The sequence below is a fragment of the Falco biarmicus genome, chromosome 3 (assembly GCF_023638135.1).
Source record: "Falco biarmicus isolate bFalBia1 chromosome 3, bFalBia1.pri, whole genome shotgun sequence".
In the NCBI taxonomy this organism is placed as follows: Eukaryota; Metazoa; Chordata; class Aves; order Falconiformes; family Falconidae; genus Falco; species Falco biarmicus.
The window spans coordinates 114,430,231-114,448,143 of record NC_079290.1 but is presented as its reverse complement, the minus strand read 5'-3'; the positions used below and the strand labels follow the sequence as shown (position 1 = coordinate 114,448,143).

At 58.2% G+C, this 17,913-nt stretch overlaps 1 protein-coding gene across 3 annotated transcripts; it reads right to left on the bottom strand.

The window, feature by feature from the left end:
• Nucleotides 1-8,757: 8,757 nt before the first annotated feature.
• Nucleotides 8,758-17,913, bottom strand: TMEM200B (transmembrane protein 200B). Of its 3 annotated transcripts, none has more exons than XM_056333473.1 (2): nucleotides 17,733-17,913; nucleotides 8,758-10,414 (listed from the first exon to the last, which is right to left on the bottom strand). In XM_056333473.1, the coding sequence occupies exon 2, from the start codon at nucleotides 10,389-10,391 to the stop codon at nucleotides 9,105-9,107; it is 1,287 nt and encodes a 428-aa protein (XP_056189448.1). In that variant the 5' UTR covers nucleotides 10,392-10,414; nucleotides 17,733-17,913; the 3' UTR covers nucleotides 8,758-9,104. The 3 variants fall into 3 exon arrangements, with proteins under 3 accessions (XP_056189448.1, XP_056189449.1, XP_056189447.1); XM_056333474.1 differs by lacking the exon at nucleotides 17,733-17,913 and adding an exon at nucleotides 17,185-17,709; XM_056333472.1 differs by lacking the exon at nucleotides 17,733-17,913 and adding an exon at nucleotides 14,879-16,959.

The following is a 17,913-nucleotide window of genomic DNA, read 5'->3' as shown; positions in this document are numbered from 1 at the left end:
AGCTGCTGCCTAATGGTGAGCGAATGTGATGGAACTGGAGCAGGGGAGATGTCCAACCTAGCTTTTTTTTTGGTCCTGTCACATTTTTTCTGGCTGCAGCAGCCTTAGGAGGATCAGAAATACTGAGCAGAAAGCTGACAGGGCATCTTGGCCACCAGCCCAACAGAGAACAAAAGCCAGTTGGTCCAGCCAGAGACTGGGAAGGGGATGGGAAGAGCATCCCTGCAGGCAAGGGCAGCCCCCGGGCTGGCTGCTGTACCATCCCCCCGTGCCTCAGTTTCCCCAACAGAAGAGAAGGGTTATACAACCCTGTTGTCACTCATGCCCATGTCTATATTCATGCACGTCTATATTTGCATACTAAAAGCAACCTTAGTTTAAATTGCTCCAGAGATGAGCCATTGCATCTTGCTGACACCCTGCCTTTGGCCAGTTTGCTTTCATTCTGCTCCAAGTATTAAATCTCAACGTACCGTAAAGCAAAAATTACAAAGGGGCCTCAGCAGTCAGCCCCGGATATCTGGGAAACAGCCACTGCCGGAGCTGCTTTCTGTAAAATGTCACAGCAACTTGATTTACTTGCAGCAAGGAGGCAGAGCCGACCATCACGTTATTTCCCCAGGCCAGCATGGGCTGTTGCGCACGGCCGGGGCACCCTGGGCTCTGCGCCTTGTCCGACCCCATTAGGGTCACACCAAAATGCACCTTAAATAACCCTGTCCCGGGGGGCTGGGGCTCACGGGGGTCCCAGCTCCTTCAGATAACGCGTTGGCGTGATGAGCCACAGCTCCAAAGACATCGCGTTGGGGAGCAAACCACCCAAACACGGTTCCATTACTGTGCTCGGCTGCACTTCGGGGTGCCGGTCCCTGGCTCAGCGGCCAGTTGGCCAAGGCATCACCCATGCTGTTTGATATCACCCAGGAGCATCTCGGAGCTGGGTCCCAGCCCCTCCCCACGGCTCCCGGCTCAGCACCAGCTCTGCTCCACCAGTGGCACCGGGGAGCATCCCAACCGGGCTGTGCCGGAGTCCAGCAGCATGTCCTGGCTCAAAGACCATCAGCCTTGGGACTCCCACCCCAGGTGAGGGGACGCTGGGCTGATGACCGTCCCTGCTGCCTCTGCCCTCCCCAAGGGGCTCCCAGCCCGTCCCCCCCGGCACTGGACCAGACATGCTGCAGGGACATTGGTGGCACCAGGGACTTGGTCCTACGTGCCCCTCCACCACCGTGCTTTGCTGGGCAGGACCATCGCCATCGCAGGTGCAAGGACATCCATGGCACAGGGGACATTTAAGCCCCATCCAAAATGCCCAAGGGAAATTTGTCCCCAGCTCATTTCCCCAGGGGACAAGCGCTGGGACAGCAAACACCAACCACCGATGCTCAGCCATGACCCTTTGCTCTGCTGCCGAGCCCTGGGGCCATCAGCCAGGAGACCACCACGACTGGAAAGGCTTCTCCTTAAAGCCCCCACTGCTTACAGCCTCCCCGGGCTGGGTGTCCCAAGCACAGGGTGCCCTTACCCCCCTCCCCAGCCAGAGTGGCGCAGGGTCTGAGCCCTATTGCTCCCCTTTAGCCCCGTGCCTCAGTTTCCCCCCCTCCCAAACTGCAAAGTCTGCCAAGCCTAGAGCCCTGCAGCATTTTGCCTGGTTACAAACAAGGGAAAATATTAGGTAAACAAACACCATGGCAATCTAGAGACATGAAAATAAAAAAAAACACCAAACCACCCCAACCCCCTTGTCCCAACAGCAGCAGAAGGCAGCAGCAGCAGCACACAGGCTCCCTGGGGGGCCTGAGCCCGGGCTCCTGGGTGGCCCCATGCCAGCTCCAGCCCCGAGATCCCACACCAAAGGCAACGGCTCCGTCTGAGAGATCTCACCCTTTGGGAAGGAGCCACAAAAGCCCTTTCCCTTCATCACCCATCTCCATCCCTGGTCCTTCCCCAATGTCTCCATCCCAGACCCTGACCCAGGACCCGAAGGAGTCCATCACACTGGGAGGAGAAAGTTCCCATTCAAACACCAGCTTGTTCCAGCTCGGGCTATTTTTAGGTCATTCCTCTCATTTCGGGGGCTCGGGCAGCCAGTCGTGTTCCCGGCGGGTCAGCGGTGCCCCAGGGTCAGGGCTGCTCTCAGGGCCCAGAGGGGAACCGCTGCGGGAGCCAGGCAGGCAGCGGGGTTGACTCCATCCCTTCTAGACGGGAGAGCCCAGGGTGGTTTAGGATCTGGGAAAAACAGGGTTGAAAGGGAGGAACTGCATTCGCAGTGAGCCAGGTAGGACACACTGAGCTCGACCCTGAGCTCCATAACTGGGAAAACTGAGGCGCAGGGGGGAAAGTCAAAGCCAGGGGCAGGGAGCAACCTCCTGTCCCGCAGCAGCCGGGTCAGTGGCACTGGGTTCACCTGTTTTGTCCCTGACCCCCCAGGTAAGCCCCGCTGCGGGATGCCAGCAGCTCCTCACTCCCCCCTGGCTCTAAGGGCTCAGTGCTCCCCCAGGAGCAGCCCCCCACATCGGCTGGGGCGAGCAGAGCATCCCTATTGCTCTGCCAAGCACCCTGGGACCTCGCCAGCCCCTGGGAGGCTGGAACACCGAATCAACAGGCGGGATGACACCCCAGTGCACCCCAGTTGCTCCACACTGGCCTTCTCAAAACACCACAGACCTGAAGTGGCATCCCTGCTCCATCACCACCTTGCCTACCCCTCCGAACCCCCGGAGCGGGACAGCAGCAGCTCCATGGCCAGAGTCTGGCCATCCTGTCGAGCAGGACACGCTGGCTGGATGTGTCCCACTGACCCTGGTGAGCAGGGGAACGTGCAGAGCCCTGGGGTCAGGGCAGCAGCAGGGACCAGTTGTGCCGGTGGGTGCAAACCCACGCGGTGGGTGCAGCACCGGCACCCAGGGCCATCTCGGGTGGCTGCGGCATTCAGTGCCACGGGAGCAGATCTGCTACCTCTCGTCCCCCAAAGGCAGCAGCAGGGCTCCTGCCATCCTGCCCACCGTGGGAGGCGACGGCTGGCCCAGGCTCCAGAGCAGCACGTCCCCACGGAGCCACACGCGGTGACTTTTGGATGTTCCTGCCCCACACGCTGCTCTGCCTCCGCAGCAGGAAACCTTCACGGCACAAGCTCTCCGCCACTGCCCCAACACACGCATCCTACCGAGCTTCTCTAGACGAGACAGTTTTGCAGGAGCAGGAATGGGCTCCCAAAGCCCAAATTCCCAGCCCTTAAATGCCCCAAGCCCCAGTTAACCCCTTGCATGCCAGACACAGCACTTTATCCACAGATTCTTTCCTTCCCCTGGTTTGCCCCCAGCGCTCCCTGATGGGCTCCAAGCCAAAGCCCCAGATTTGAGCTCCAGCTCCGGCCACACTCCGGCACTCGGCTGTTGGGACAGCACACATTGTATGGATGCTGATAACAGTGGATGGAGGACTCTGGCTTTGGAGCTCGGCTCGCCCCATCCCACCCAGAACCAGCCCCCAGGGATCAGCCCCACACTGCTCAGCCTGTTTCTGAAGCCAGGAGAAACGTACAGAGCCTGGGGTGCCAGAGAGCCTATGCAGGACACCCCCAGACCCACAAGAGCCAAAAAATGAAGCAAAAAAAATAGATCAAGCAACCACCCCCAAACCCACACCAGCTCCAGCCCTGGCCTGGCTCTCTTATGTGCCAGGAAGCACCAAGATGGATGCCCTTGGTTTGGTGCCAGCTCATTAATGCAGAAATGCACTGTGCATCTCACTTATTTCCCTTTTTTTAAATAAAGCATCCAAAAGCAGCACCCTATATACCTCACCAAAAGGCCACAAGGCATTACAGCCCCAGAGAGCGCATCCACACCCCATCTCCCCCACTTAGGGGTCCTCATCTTTAAACTTCAGGTGCGAAGCGCCGCACTATTGCTCATCACATATTGCAACAGCCCCAGCCTGGAAAGCCCTGACACTTCATCTTCCCAGCGCCTCAGCAAAGAGATTTATAGCAGAGAACACTCACCCGAAATAATGCACCAGCATTTGCATTCCCTGGCTGTACTGCAAGTGCACGGCTGCTAGCAGAGTGCTTCCCTTCGCCTAGACTTTAAATCTTAAGGACGGACTTACTGGCCAAGCAGACTCATGGCTGTGGCTTCCCTTGCTGCGGAGAGAGGAGGAGAAGGAGGAGGAAGGGCTGCAACCGAGCCTGAGGGCTGGCAGCTTGGTGGGACCTGGAGGGCTGAGCAGCATCAGGTGTGTGGTGGGAGCGACCGTCCCCCAGCTGTGGCTGATCTGGCTGAGTGTGGCGGTAGCTGTTGTGCTCTGAGCTTGGGGTCTGGATCCTTCACAGTGGGGATCTGCTGCTTCTCCACGTGGCTGCTCCAGCCCTTCTCTCCCTGTCCCCCACTTTTTTCCCCTTTGGGGGATGTTTCTTGGGCCAGCTCCAACCCTGCCCCATTCTGCACAGTCCCTGCCTCCGGCTCCATGCAGGTGCCCTGTTAAAGAAGTGGCCAAAGGGCTGTTGTTAACGGCCTCCCTCCCCCCACACACACCCCCCCACCCCCACCCTAGGCACAGAGATGTCCCAGCAGCAAACCTGGAGCCCCACCGGTACTGGCTGGGGTGGTCCTGGGCACGGGAGACCCTCTTACAGCGTTGGTGGGGTCCGCACCCTCCCCAGAGCCCCTCTCCCACACACGGCCTATGGCAGTGGTTTCCCCCAACCCATTTCCCACCTTTTGTCTATTTTTGGCCCAAACTATGGCTGTCCCATAGCTACCTGCCAGCCTAGAGGTCCCTTGGTGGGGGGTAATTGCAATTAGTGGGTCCCTTGCCTCTTCTGCCTGCATCCTCTGCCACAGTGGCCCAAGGGCCACCCCACGGTCAGCCTTGGATGTGTCAGCACTGGGGACAACCCCACTATCTTCTTTTGCTGGTGTTCTTGGTGAAATGCCCCTTCTCTCAGTAAGAATCTCCTGCAGGAGGCACCTCCTGGGGTGGGGATACGGCAGTGGGTGGTAATGGCTGGGTTTTAATCCATAGTTTATAGAGCCAGTCCCTGGGCAGGATGAGAAGACACCATCCAGCACCATCCTGCATAAACTGCACAGTGTGAGGGCTCGAGCCCTTCCAGGATGCTTTAACTTCACAGCTCTGCAGCCAAGTGGGGTCAACGGAGAGATCCAGGGTGGATTTTCCTGCTTTATTTTTAAATTTCTGCTTTGAACCCAGATCTATTCCTGCCCAGTTTTATTCCCAGCACACTGGAGGGACAGCGTAGGGGTGACAGAATCCACAGCACCCATTTGTTGAAACCGGCACTGTTAAAAAACCCACATGCACTCTTGAAACCATGTCCATAGGCAGAGCTGAAGGTGAGGGATGCACAGATGATGCTTTCCCCCAGAGAGAGCATGGGTCTTCTCACTTGCCAGGTTAATTAATCAAGCAGCTTTGCATTTTTAAATGATCCCTACATGGCTCAGAAATGCCTCCCTGGAGGATGCTGCTGAGTTGGGCAAGAGGAGGATGCTGGAGCAGGCGTGTGGTCCAGGCAGGAGACACAGAAGGCAGGTTCCCCTCTCCTCCCTCACTGTTTGCCATGTTGGGTTGCAGCCGCTTCCCATAGTCAGGCTGAGCCCCAGCCAGAAAACAAAGGGAGAAAATTAAAACAAAAGCCCCCAGCCCTGAAATAGCTTCTGTGCAGCTCTCCGCAGCATTTCAGGCTCCAGTTCCTTGCTGCCAGTTCCCAAAGCGTGGCCCAGGGCCCGGCGTTAGCTCTGGCTGCAGCTGGTTAAGCCCAAATGAAAAGTTATTTTCAGATAAAAACAACCTCCCGGCAGGTCTCCTGGGATGCTGCTTGGGGGCAGACCCTGCTGGTAACTTTGTTGTTGCTGTTTATTGCATTGAACCAGTGCTCAAAAATAATTTTGAGATTAAGCAGCCAAAAAAATAGCTGAGCTATGGGCTGGTATCGCTCCCGGTGAAACCTCGGGGGGGCTACTGACCCCCAGACTGCAGCTGCTGGCTGCATCTCGGCTCCCCTGCAATGGGAGATGCTGGTACCCAACTTCTTTGGGAGAGTTTGCACGGGAAACAGAGACAGCCTTTTCTTGTAAAGCTGGAAAAAAACCCACCACTGCAGGGTGTAGGGGTTGCTTTTTGGGAAAAGAGGGGTTCAGCAGCCCTTGGGGGGGGTTGTCTCGCATGGGACAGGGTGGGAGCTAGGCGGAGGGGCACAGGGGAAGGTGGAGATGGGGCTGGATGTGCCCCAGGCAACAGAACTTGAAGCAGGTATCGCTCCTGCTTGAAAGGCAAAATAGACATTAAAATGAAAAATAATAAAAATTAAAACAAAACATGTGAGTTTTCAAAGGTGGGGGGGATGGGATGTTGTGGGAACCCTGACTTCTCTAAACTGAATGTGTGTGTGGGGGGTTGTTTCTTGCGGGCTTTAATCTGCCTTTTCCCAGCTCCGGTGCTGAGGCTGGTGGCAACGTGGAAGGCGATGAAAGCCAGGTGAGAGCCAACAGCGGCGCCAGCACAACCCTCCCCGGCTCCCGCAGCCCCGTCCCTGGCACCAGACCCATGGAGGGACAAAACTGGGTGACAAAAGCCCTGGCCAGGGGTGCCCCCCCCCCCGCCAGCCCCAGACATCAGTCTCTGAGCTGCTAGGAATGCTTATATATTTTTTATATATATAATATATATATTATATATATAAAATATATAGTGCTGGCAATATATTTTTGCCAGAAAAGGCAGTTTCCAAGCCATTCTGCAGGGATGTTTTGGTCTGGAGAAGGATCCTGTCCCCAAGGTTTGCAAGGTCCAAGGCTCCGTGCTCACTTCAGACTGGAGGGAAGGAGAAGCAGACATAGGAATAAAAAAATCCTAAAGAAATAAAACACATTTCAGCCATTTACACGCACCACAGTGGGCTCTGGTTTTGGGAAGGCAAAAGGCAGAGATCCCATCTAAGCTGCAACGTCACGTTTTGAAGCCTCCTGCATCACCAGAGAACAGAGCCATCCTTGCCTCTTCGCTCCGATCCATCTGTCGGTACCCTATGGCATCCCGGAGATGAGGAAAGCAGCATCAGGGGTGGTCCTTGGATGCCTGGCAAGATGCTGGTGCTGGATGCTTTGGCAAGGGAAAACTGCTGCTGCTGCAAAAAAAATAATCTTTCTCTGCTTTTTAGTAGGTGACATCTCTCCAGAGATGGGGGGAAAGAAACACATAAAGAAGAAAAAAGATGGTTTGGAAAGATGTAGCTGTCTGCCCAAGTGGTACCCCACCACAGAGGGGCTGTGGGGATGCTCCCACCTCGGTGCCCTCAGCAGCCACCCGAGGCTCAGCGCAGGCCGGCAGTGGGTGCCCAACACCCACCCCGCCCCCAGCGCCTGAGCCTCCACCAGAGCCAGAGATGGACTTGGTGTTAAAAAAAAAAAAAAGTTTTTTTTCTGGAGAGAAGCACCAGGTCAAACCCCAGCATCATTCCTGCCAGGGTTGAGGGAGGACAGCCTGGTGGAAGATTTTCCCGGTGTCCGCATGAGCCGGTGGCACAGCTGGGACTCGCCAGCCCCTGCCTTAAAAATACAAAGCTGAAGGATATTCCTCCAATTTTTTAGTTTAACCAGGCCCCATCATTGCTGCCTTGTGGCCGTGCCGTGGATGGTAGGACCTGACACCTCCTCGCCCTCCCTGTCCCCCTGAGCCCTCCCTGGGGGGCTTCACCCCTGGGGGACATCGGAGGGACACCACAGCCACGCACCAGTGGGAATCAACAGGAATTGGGGCTGGGCACCAAAGGAGTGACCAGCCCACACCTTCCCAGGGGTAAATACAGCAAAGGCCCTGGGAAAGGATTGGGAAAGAAATGCTGGAGCATTGCAAATTCCTCATTTGCAAGAAAATGGGGCAGGCAATGCTTCCCTTCTCCAGGCTGCCGAGCCCGGAGCTGTCTCCGAGATGGGATGTGAGCTGCACCCCACAGCACGGCCTCACCCAGCAGAGCCAACCTCTTTCTCTACTTCACCTTTCAGTTTATCCACATTTTCCTACTGCATTTCTCTGCTATGCCGGGGGTTTTGGAGAGTTTTGGTTCTGTGCTACCTTCTCGCCAGGGATCGCACCACCCCGGTGCCGAGGCTGACCCTCTGGCCTCATCCCGTGCAGCTCCTGTTCTGCATCCAAAGGGCACCAAACAATGCGACAGCACCCAACAGGGCTTGGCAAAACCAGCATCGACACTCACGCCTGCCTCTCTGCCCCATCGCTGCCTTCTTTGTGGTACCTGCATCCTTCACACCACCAGAAAACAGCTCAAAGGAACCCTGACCCACAGGCGGGCTTCGGGAACTGCCGCATCCCAGTGACTCCATCGTAATTTCGCCGCCTTGCTGCCTGAAGCTCCCCCGGGCACCTTGTACATCCCTACTCTGCAAAAACCAACCCCCAAACCTTGAGTTTATCACCTTATCCTGCAAATATTCAGCAGCTGGTTATAGAGCATCCTTACTCTCTCCAGATGAGCCTGGGTGGGGGCAGCAAGGTCTTGGAGACCTTCTGGGACAGGCTGCTGCAGGCGTGCTGCCTCCTCCGAGCATCCCGCAGGCAAGATGACGAGGCAAGGCAGGACCACATGGCATCAAGGTAACATTTAATAGCCCTGCTGGGCTTACGTGCTCTGGTCAAGCAAATTTTCCGGTGGGTTGAGGCTGGGCAAGGGAACCCCACCCCCCAAAACACCCCCCCACCCCAACCCCGCTGAAATAAAGTGCTGCGGGGGCTGGTGGGACCTCACCCCCCACCATGTCCCCATCCTGCAGTTTGTGTTGGGTCTCAAAGCAAGGGCTCCTCCAGAAAAGCCACCAGGAGAAGGGCTTGTAAGGCCAAGGGCATCTACCGGGAAGCCATCGAGAGGCAGCTGGGAGAGGACATCCCACCCCAGGCGAGTCCTCCCCTGGGAGCAGTGCCTTGGGACCGCTCTCTTGGCATCTGCTTAGAAACGCTGCCCCCGAACCCCTCCTGGCCGTGGGGATTTGGGGTCGCTGGTGAGTGCTGAAGGCCAGGATGAGGGACTGCGACATCACGGTCCCCGAGGGTGCTGGGGATGTTCAGACCCGCACGCCCTGCTCCATCCCCACCGCCCAGGAGCTGGGTCGGGGCTTGCCCCGGCTCGGGGGCTCGCTGGGCTCCAGCAGCTGGTCCGAGGACTCGCCAGTACTTTCCAGTTTGGCGTAACCCACCAGGCTGATGTGGTCCAGCCGGGGCCAGCTCCGGTTCTTACGGTCCTTGATGGGGGCCACCAGCAGCACCCTCGGCTGGCCGAGGTCCAGCGACTTGGAGTGTCCCGGAGCGTGGAGCTGCACATCGGGGCTGAGCTCCGCTGCTGCCGGCTCCGTGCCGGCACGGCCACCATCCACATTGATGACAACGTGGCCACCACCACCACCACCACGGTCCTGTCTGCGGGGCACAACGCTGCTACTGCTGGAGAGCGGAGCCCAGGAGAGCCACGGTGCTTCGAGGGGGGGCTCGGCAGGGCCCCCCTCTGCCCTCTTGCCAGCCCCCCGCGCCGCTGCGTCCAGCAAGCGGTTGTTGAGCTTGATGACGGGCAATGCCAAGGTGCCAACTGCCGAGGAGAGAAGGGACTCAGCTCCGGCGCGGCACGAGAGGCTGAGGTTGGCCTCGGCAGAGGCACCGGAGCGGAGGCTAAGGAGGGAGGTGGCGGGGGATGCTGCCGGGTGCTGGAGGAACTCAGCCATGGTCTGGAGCCTGTTGGGGCCGTAGCAGTCGGACCACTTGCTGCCGGGGCAGGGCTGGCAGGACAGGTCCACCTGGTAGCAGCCCTCCACACACTCGGCATTGGCCTTGGGGACGGGTGAGCAGTGCCCGGCCTCGGGGCTGGCCGCCTCTGGCAGCCCCGCCGCCATGCAGTAGAGCCCCTTCTGCATCAGCCTGCGGGTCTCCATGTCCCGGTTCTCGTACAGCATGGTGTTGGCGCAGATGAAGATGAAGAGCCCGATGCCCATGATGACGGGGCCAATCAGCTTGAGCTTCTCACTGTGGGGCACGTGGCGCCCAGTGGCCACCTCTCTCCTCATGTCCCCTGTCATACTGGCATTTCCCGCGCTGGCCCCCATGCCCCCGGGTCCCCGGTGGGGCCAGTAGCCCACCACAGCGATGGTCATGCCCACCAGGACCACTGAGATGCCCACCATAACGAAGGCTCCCGATGGTGAGCGCATGCGGAGCTGCCCTTTCACCGGGACCTCTGGCGGTGACTTGCGCCTCAGCCTGCGTCCCCGGCGCCGCGGCGGAGCTGGGGGCACCGCCGGCTTGTCCCCCCCGGCCTCTGGCTCCCGCATGGGTCCATTGGTTTTGGTGCTCTCGGCAGTCATTGTCTCTGGCTTGACCGCTCCTCCTGTGGGGTGGGGAGGAGAAAAAGGTGAAGAAGCATCGCTGGAGGGTCTGCGTGCCCGGGGTGCCAGGAGCACGGGGACCACAGGGACACTGGGAGCAAGACGATGCCAGGAGCACGGGGACCACAGGGACACTGGGAGCATGGGGATGCCAGGAACATGGCAGGCACAGGGATGCTGGGAGCACAGGGGACCCCAAGCCCACAGGCTGCACCATGTCAAGGACCGGCAGCTTTGCCCTCCTCCCCCACCTGCCTGCTTTCCTCTGGTTACTCCTCCCCACCCCAGAGCGGTGGAGGGCTGAGCTCGCTCCCACCGCGCTGCCAAAGCCTCCAGACGCCTGGGCTGCGCCAGGCAGTGAGGACAGCCAGAACCCCACTGTGCCACGTGCTGCTCTGGCACAGACACCGCTGCCATTGGCGGCCCAAATGACCTGTCCTGGGTCACCGAGTCCTACAACTGCAAAAGGTGCCACCAGCCAGCTCGGCTGGACCACAGCAAGGGAAGGGGCCGTGCATTTGTTGGCCAGGGAAACTGAGGCACAGCTACATGTGAAAACCCAGACTAAAGGTCTGACAAACCCACACCCGCCAGGGCCCTGCAAGCGATGCAGCTCCCCCATTTGCCCCGCTCGCTACCCAAACACGACTAAAAACCGAAACCAACATCCCATCGTCCTCAAGCTGCTTGTCAGACCGCGGGACTCACCAACCCAGCACCCAGACAGGATTTAAGCTGAAAGAGGCGTTTTTCCCGATCCGCTGCTGTCGCCTGCTTCAGGGGGAAGCTGACCTGCTCGGCGCATCCACAGGGTCCTGCCCTCACACACACCAAGATAAAGCTCCACATCCAGGGATTTACAGGGCCTTCCAGAGCGCACGGTTTCTCATTTTATCCAGTTCCTTGCTTCTCAGATGAGCAAGAAGGTGTCAAAGTTGCCTCCAAAACCAGCTGGTGACCAGCCCGATGGGGAAGCATCAGCTGGGCTGGCACTGTCACGCACAGAGTAAGAGGTGCCCCGTGACACGGGGAAGCTACAACACACTCTGAACATGTTCCAGACCAAAAACATCTTTAAAAAAAATAAATAACATCATGTTGACAGGCATCTGTGTCAGCGCAGCCCGGCTGCTCGCTGCCGTGCGCCCAGCGATGGCCGGTCATGTGGGCTGTGGCTGTGCACCCGGGCAGGACGGCGTGTCTGTGCCCTTGCCCGCATCTCCTGGCACTGCCGGCGCTGCTGGGGGCCAGGGTGGGAGCGCTGCCCGCGCTGTTCCCAGCCCCCGGCCGGCAATGTGCCACCGGCCTGAGCAGGGAGCGCGGCAGGGTGGCCCCCGGCCAAGGGATGCTGCGGGAGGGGGGTCACCATGCCGTGGCATCTTGAATTGCGAAAGGAAAGCATTCGGATAGCACAGCAGCCCGGTTGCATTGATATTCAGCAATTAAAAGCTAGAAACTAAATGCAAGGAGAAACACCCCCGTAGGAGGAGGGTGACCGCTCTGATTTTACTGGGTGAGGTGAATGAAGCACCAAGAGCCAACAGCCAGCATCACCAATGGCAGAAACATCAGATACCAAGGTTTTTTGCCTGGTCTTAATCATCTTAAGGTGTTATTAGCATCAGAGGGAAGGAATTAAAGATATGAGTTTCAGGATGACAGCGTGTTCCTGGCACAAGGCTGCCAAGCTGTGACAATTTGAATAAGGGAGATTTAAAGGAAATAAAAGTCCCAAACAAAACAACCCAAACCTACAGCCCACTGCTGACTGGGGCGTTAAAGGTGAAACAAGCCCATAAACCTGCACTGCAAAGGAGGAAACACAATAAACCCAATGCAATGTTCACCCTGGATGGAAAAATGAGGTTTTAAATATTTTGGTATTAAAGGGAAACAACCAAGGCACTCACACATGTCCCTGAGACTGTGGGGTCTTTTTCGTCTCCAAATGCCCTGACTTAGGTTATGTCCCAGCTTTCTCTAATTACCAGCTTAGATTCAGCCTCTCATAATTTTATATCAAATGCTTCAAATGCCTTCCTGGCTACTTAGGGATTAAAAAAAGTAAGACCTCCTAAACCACAAGAGCGGAGCAAAGGTGGTTTGATATTGATCCCCCTGAATGTGGACCCCGCAGGGCTCATGGCCCCAAAAGCCACACTGATCGCACACACCAGCCACCTCCTATTTTTGGCCCCGCGCCTCTTTAAACCCAGTTCTGTGGTTATCTCCTTTAACCCCCCCCGAGCCCCCATGGAGCCAAAGCCAATGCCAGTGGGGAGCAGGAGCATCCCCCCGGTCCCACCTGGAGCATTTGCCTTGGGTCCAGGTGATGCTCTCTTGTGCCACACCAGGCTGCTCTTCCCACCTTTTTGTACTGGATTCATCCCTGTGTTACGCGGTGGGAGCTGGGGTGCTTAAAAATGGGTGCAGAGGAGGAGAGGGTGCCCATCCACCCTGCACCACCCCCGGCTGGGTCTGAAGCAGCCCCATTCCCCACTCCTCTCCTTTTCCCTGGGCACAGGGATGGAGATGCAGGGCAGGAGGGACAGGCAGATGCTGCAGTCTGCCCTCAGGCAGGGGATCCCCCCTGCCCCCTCCCCAGCATCCTGCCACTATTCCTGCCCTGAGCGCCTCCCCCTTATCTCCTCGCCGCCTGCCCGATAGCTGTCTGCTTTCTGAAGTTGGAGCATTTAATTGCTCATCGCCGGGGCTGGTTGTTCCCGGAGTTCAAAACCATTATTTTTATTAATAGAATCCCCAAGGTTATATAAGCTCTTTAAAATAAAAAATAATAAAATAAAATAATAAAAAAACAACAAAAAACCCCAGCGCTGCCATCCAATTCTGCAACTCGCAGGCATCGACACTCATGCGAATGGATTAATTCAATGTTGGAGCAGCAGCGCTAGACACAGCTCAGCCGGAGGGCAGGGCTGGGTGTCCCATGGGTGCTGCTGGGCAGGGGGACAGCCGGGTCCCTTGGCAGGGACAGGCGGTGGCTCGGGGCCCCCAGCCACCCCCCTCCAGCCTGGAGGCAGCCGTGGTTCACCCGGACCCAACGCCTCCAGTTTTGAGGTTTCGGTTCCTGGTGGGGAGGAATGACGGTATAGAAATGTCAACGCCGTCAGCGTTACAGAGCGAGATGAGGGCTGCTCCGCTGCCAGGTTAAGCTTCCAATCCCCACAATAAGCCTGGCATTAAAATAAACGCAAATATTTCTCTAATCCCCCCCATCATGAAGGCATATTGCTGGCTCCACCCTCCCACCCCAATCCTCTCCCGCCACCTTCTCAGACAGATGCTCCTAAAATTTGACACTAAAACCCAACGCATCCGACACCAGCAGAGCTGGGACTGGGAGTAAAGCGGAACCTGGGAAGGATGCGGGTCCCCGCATCCCTTGGGTGCCCCGGGGATGCTCTGCCCCCGCCATGAACAGATTGCCAGCTTGAATTTGCAACACGCCACAGGCTATCAAAAAGCAGATTTGGCCTCAAAATCTCTCTCCGGCCAAGGGGTGAGGGGCTGTGCTGGTGCCTGGCAGTGTCACCCCTGTGCCACGCTGCAGGAGATGCCAGCCAGCTCAGTGATGCGTCGGAGAGCTGCAAAAACGCCGCATGGAAAAGAGCCAAGCGCAGGCAGCCCCGAGGGCAGTTGCCCTCCCCTTGCAGCTTTATCCCCCTTGCCAGTTATCTTTCCAGGAGCGCACTTGGCTCACACTTGGAAAGGGCTTCAGTGCAGGACAGATTCCACCATGCCAGCCGAGATTTAAAACCCAGCGACTCCCCAGGGAAAGCATTCCTGTTGCCGTCCTGCCCCGCTCCAGGCTGCGTTGCCCATCCTTGGGGCACGATCCCACCCTGCACCCAGGACCCCATCCCATGGGTCTGCTGCACGTCACACCCACAGAGCATCACCTGGGGAGCTGGTACAGGGAGCAGCCCAGGCTGTAACAGACGCTCCAGAAATACCTGACAGAGAGCACCTCTTTTTTCCTTTTCTTTTCCTAAAATATTGCGACTTTAAAGCCGCTCTCCTGATTTTGGGAATAAACCGATTTTGAAATCTGTGGCCAAATCAGCCAGCAAAGCCCGCAGCATGGTTAAAGGCCGCGGTGATGGGCAAGACCCTCAAAGCGCCGAGGCACAGCACAGCCCCCTCTGCCTCATCCAAGCCCCCAAGGGAGCCCGTGATGCCAGTCTGTGGTAGCTGAGCTCCCCCACATCCTCCCTCCACAGGGAAGGGGGACCCAGGCAGCCAAGACCTTATGGGCACGAGGACGTGCCGAGGCGCGCTGCGAGAGCCCTCCCTGGCTACCCCACCCCCAGGGAAGGAACGGAGCACGGTAATGACAGTCTGCGCTGAGATGCAACGCTTAAAAATAACTCCTTTCAGCCTAACCTCCAACACCGCCCCCGGCACGGAGCAGCCCCCAGGCACTGGCTCCCCGCTCCCCATCTTACCTCCCATCCCGGCGGGAGGAGAGGCGAAGCCAGCGGGGAGCAGCATCGGTCCTGCTGCGTGGTGCATCCAGCATCCTGGATGCTCAGGCTGGTTTGAGGCCCCACGTCCTCGCCTACGTGGTGCCTCCTCCTCTCCTATTTTTCTCAGTCCACATCAAATTTCCCCCCTCGGCTACACATTAAAGGTGCCCAGAGAGAAGAAACAAGATAAACAGCTGCCAGACATATTTCTGGGTCTCTCCCAGCAGAAAACCCTGTCACCATCCCAGAACCCACCGGTTCCCAGTCTGAAGCTGCAAAGCCTCCTCCGGGCTCGGTCCTGAGGCATAAAACCTCCCTGCCATGACCCCAGAACGAGCATGTCCACAACGCAGTGACAAAATCTGTCTCTCCAGCTTCAGCTTCCGCTGGGGAGACCCGTTAATCAATCATAATCATTAAGTTCCCTCACAGAAGCTTACCCATAAACCCAGTAACGCCAATTATCACGGCGTGGGAAGGATTAGAATCACAGAATCCTGTAGGATGGAAAAGACCTTTGAGACCATCGAGTCCGTTACCCCAGCACTGCCGAGCCCACCACTAACCCATGTCCCTAAGCACCACCCCGACATGGTTTCTAAACACCCCCAGGGATGGTGACCCCACCACGTCCCTGGGCAGCCTGTTCCAGTGCTTGACAACCCTTCAGGGAAGAATTTTCCCCAGTTCCAATCTAACTCTCCCCTGGCACAACTTGAGGCCGTTTCCTCTTGTCCTGTCACTTGTCACCTGGGAGAAGAGACCGACCCCCCCTTGCTACGGCCACCTTTCAGGGAGTCGTGGAGCGATCAGGTCCCCCCTGAGCCTTCTCTCCAGGCTGAGTTGGGCTTTTTTCATTTCCCCTTATCCCCTTTCCCAGTGGGAACCACCTTCTGGTCCTGGGCTGGGGGTCCCACGCCTGGTTTTAACTGGGCTTGCCATCTATTTTCCCCTTGTTGCGGCACAGAAGACCCCAGGTGTGAGAGCCCCCTGCCCGCCCCCCCAAAGGCTGGGGGCTTCCCACCTTCAGGTCACACATCCCAGGCAGCAGCCAGGAGTCACCAGGGCCACCACTGTCACTTGGAGTCTGATCCAGGACAGCAGGCTACGGGGAAAGATGGTGCCGGGGTGGTTTGGGGACACAGAGGGGTCTGTCCCCTTGCCTCCCACCCTGTGCTTGATGGACTCCCACAGGCAAGAAGGTCCCGATGGGCAAATGGGATGCAGCAACGCCCGGGAGTGAGGAGGGCCAGGCCACCAGTGCCACCAGTAGCTCCAGCTCCATTCACCTTGACTTCTCCGAAGTCCTCCCTGCACCCAAAATGGGGCCATCTGCTAAACTCCTCTCTACCCCGCAGGCAAAGAAAGTGCGTGGAAACATCCAACTGATTACTAATTACAAGAGCTTGCCTTACCCAGATTTGCTCTGCTAATTAGACTAATCTCTATGGCTGGGAAATGAGCCGCAGTCACCCATAGCGAGGAGATCATGCAAGTTGGATGGAAGCTTAACTCATGTCAGACCCCTGCGAAGGGGATCGTAATTCCTGGCTGCTTCTGATGGGCCATTGTTTAAGGAGACAATAGAAAAGCCGGCAAATTTTGTGTTTCTCCTCCAAGCTGATGCCGAAATCAGGACATCTGCATTGCTCAACTTTTTTTGATATGAACCAGATGCAAATAATTAATAAATCCAAATTCAAGATAATGCAGGCATCTAAATTTAAACAGAGAGTGGATTTCTAATGGCAGCTTTTTGCTTGGTTGGAGGAGGGAGAGGTGTGGGGAGCTCAGAGGGTTTTCCTGGGAGAATTCCTGCTTGTGGGAAGCGGTGCAGGATGGCAGGGCACCTGGAGATGCAGGCTGCGGCCAAGCACCTTGCAAATCCTCATGGCCAAGAGAAAAGGAAGGAGAGGGGAAAGAATTCTGTAGGCTGGGATTTCCAGGGAATTAGGACCAAACTCTTTCTGAATTTGGCACCTTCCCTGCTGCTCCTTTGAAAAATCCCTGCCAGCGTGGAGGGAGGGAGGGGACTCCGGGGGGGCTGCCAAGTCCTCCCTGCTCCCAGGCATGGCCCAAGTTATCCAGCGGGTACAAAGCTGTATCACCCATCCCTCCCACCCCCGGGACCCCCATCCCGCTCTGCCGGAGCAATGAAGTTCCCAGCGTGTTCCCCGCCGCCCGGATTCCTCTTGCCTCCAGCATTTTAACCCCCCCCATCTCCGGGCTCTTCACCCTGCCAGAGCCCTGTCTCCCCTGCTTCGTGAGGAGGAATCAGAACCCACCTGGAGGCGAGACGGGAGCAGGGGGGCTGCCTTCGGTCGCTCCCCTCCCTCCAAGCCGCAAAGCTGAGTCCCCTGTGTCGAAAGACCCTCTTGATCCCACTCCAGGAGCTACCGGGATAATTTCCACCCACTTCTCTCGAGCGTCCACATCAAATCCTGCGTGGGGACTTGCTGCGTGCCCACTCCTCGCCTCGACCCTCAGCGAGGAGACTGGGGGAACCGCAAAATCGTGGGCTCCCAGATCTGGGAATCGGGTAGTCCAGCCGGCTGCTGCCCGGGTCCCGGCCGCCGGCCCCGCGTGGGTGCGTGTGCCCGTGGTGGGCTTGCACACGCGTGTGCGCGCGCCCCGTGCACGCCGCCACGCGTGTGCCCGCGGCCGGCCGGGCGTGCGGGTCCCGCTGTGCCTGCGGGGGCGGGGGGCGCGGGACCCCGCTGGGTGCCCGTGGGTGCCCGCTGCGCATCCCGCGCGGGGTCGCTGCCCCCGGGGATGCTGTGGGTGTACGGCCGTGCCCGTGTGCTCCCCCCAAGCCCGGGACCCCCGCACTCACCGCCGAGCCGTGCGCCTCCCGCCGGGGCCGCTCCCCCGGGGGTGGCGGGCGCTGGGCTCCGCCGCCGCGGCCGGGGCCATGGAGCTGCGGGGGGCGGCGGGGGCGGGGGGCGGCTCCCGGCTCCCGGCTCGCCCTCGCCGCCGCCGGGGCCGTCTGGGTGCGGGGCGGGGGGGCGGCGGGT

Excerpts from the sequence above, each read along its gene's own strand:
- TMEM200B (XM_056333472.1), bottom strand. The coding sequence starts at position 14,945 with ATGCACCACGCAGCAGGACCGATGCTGCTCCCCGCTGGCTTCGCCTCT. Across the intron at positions 10,415-14,878 it reads TCCTCCCGCCGGGATGGGAG|GAGGAGCGGTCAAGCCAGAG; the intron begins GTAAGATGGGGA and ends CCCACCCCACAG.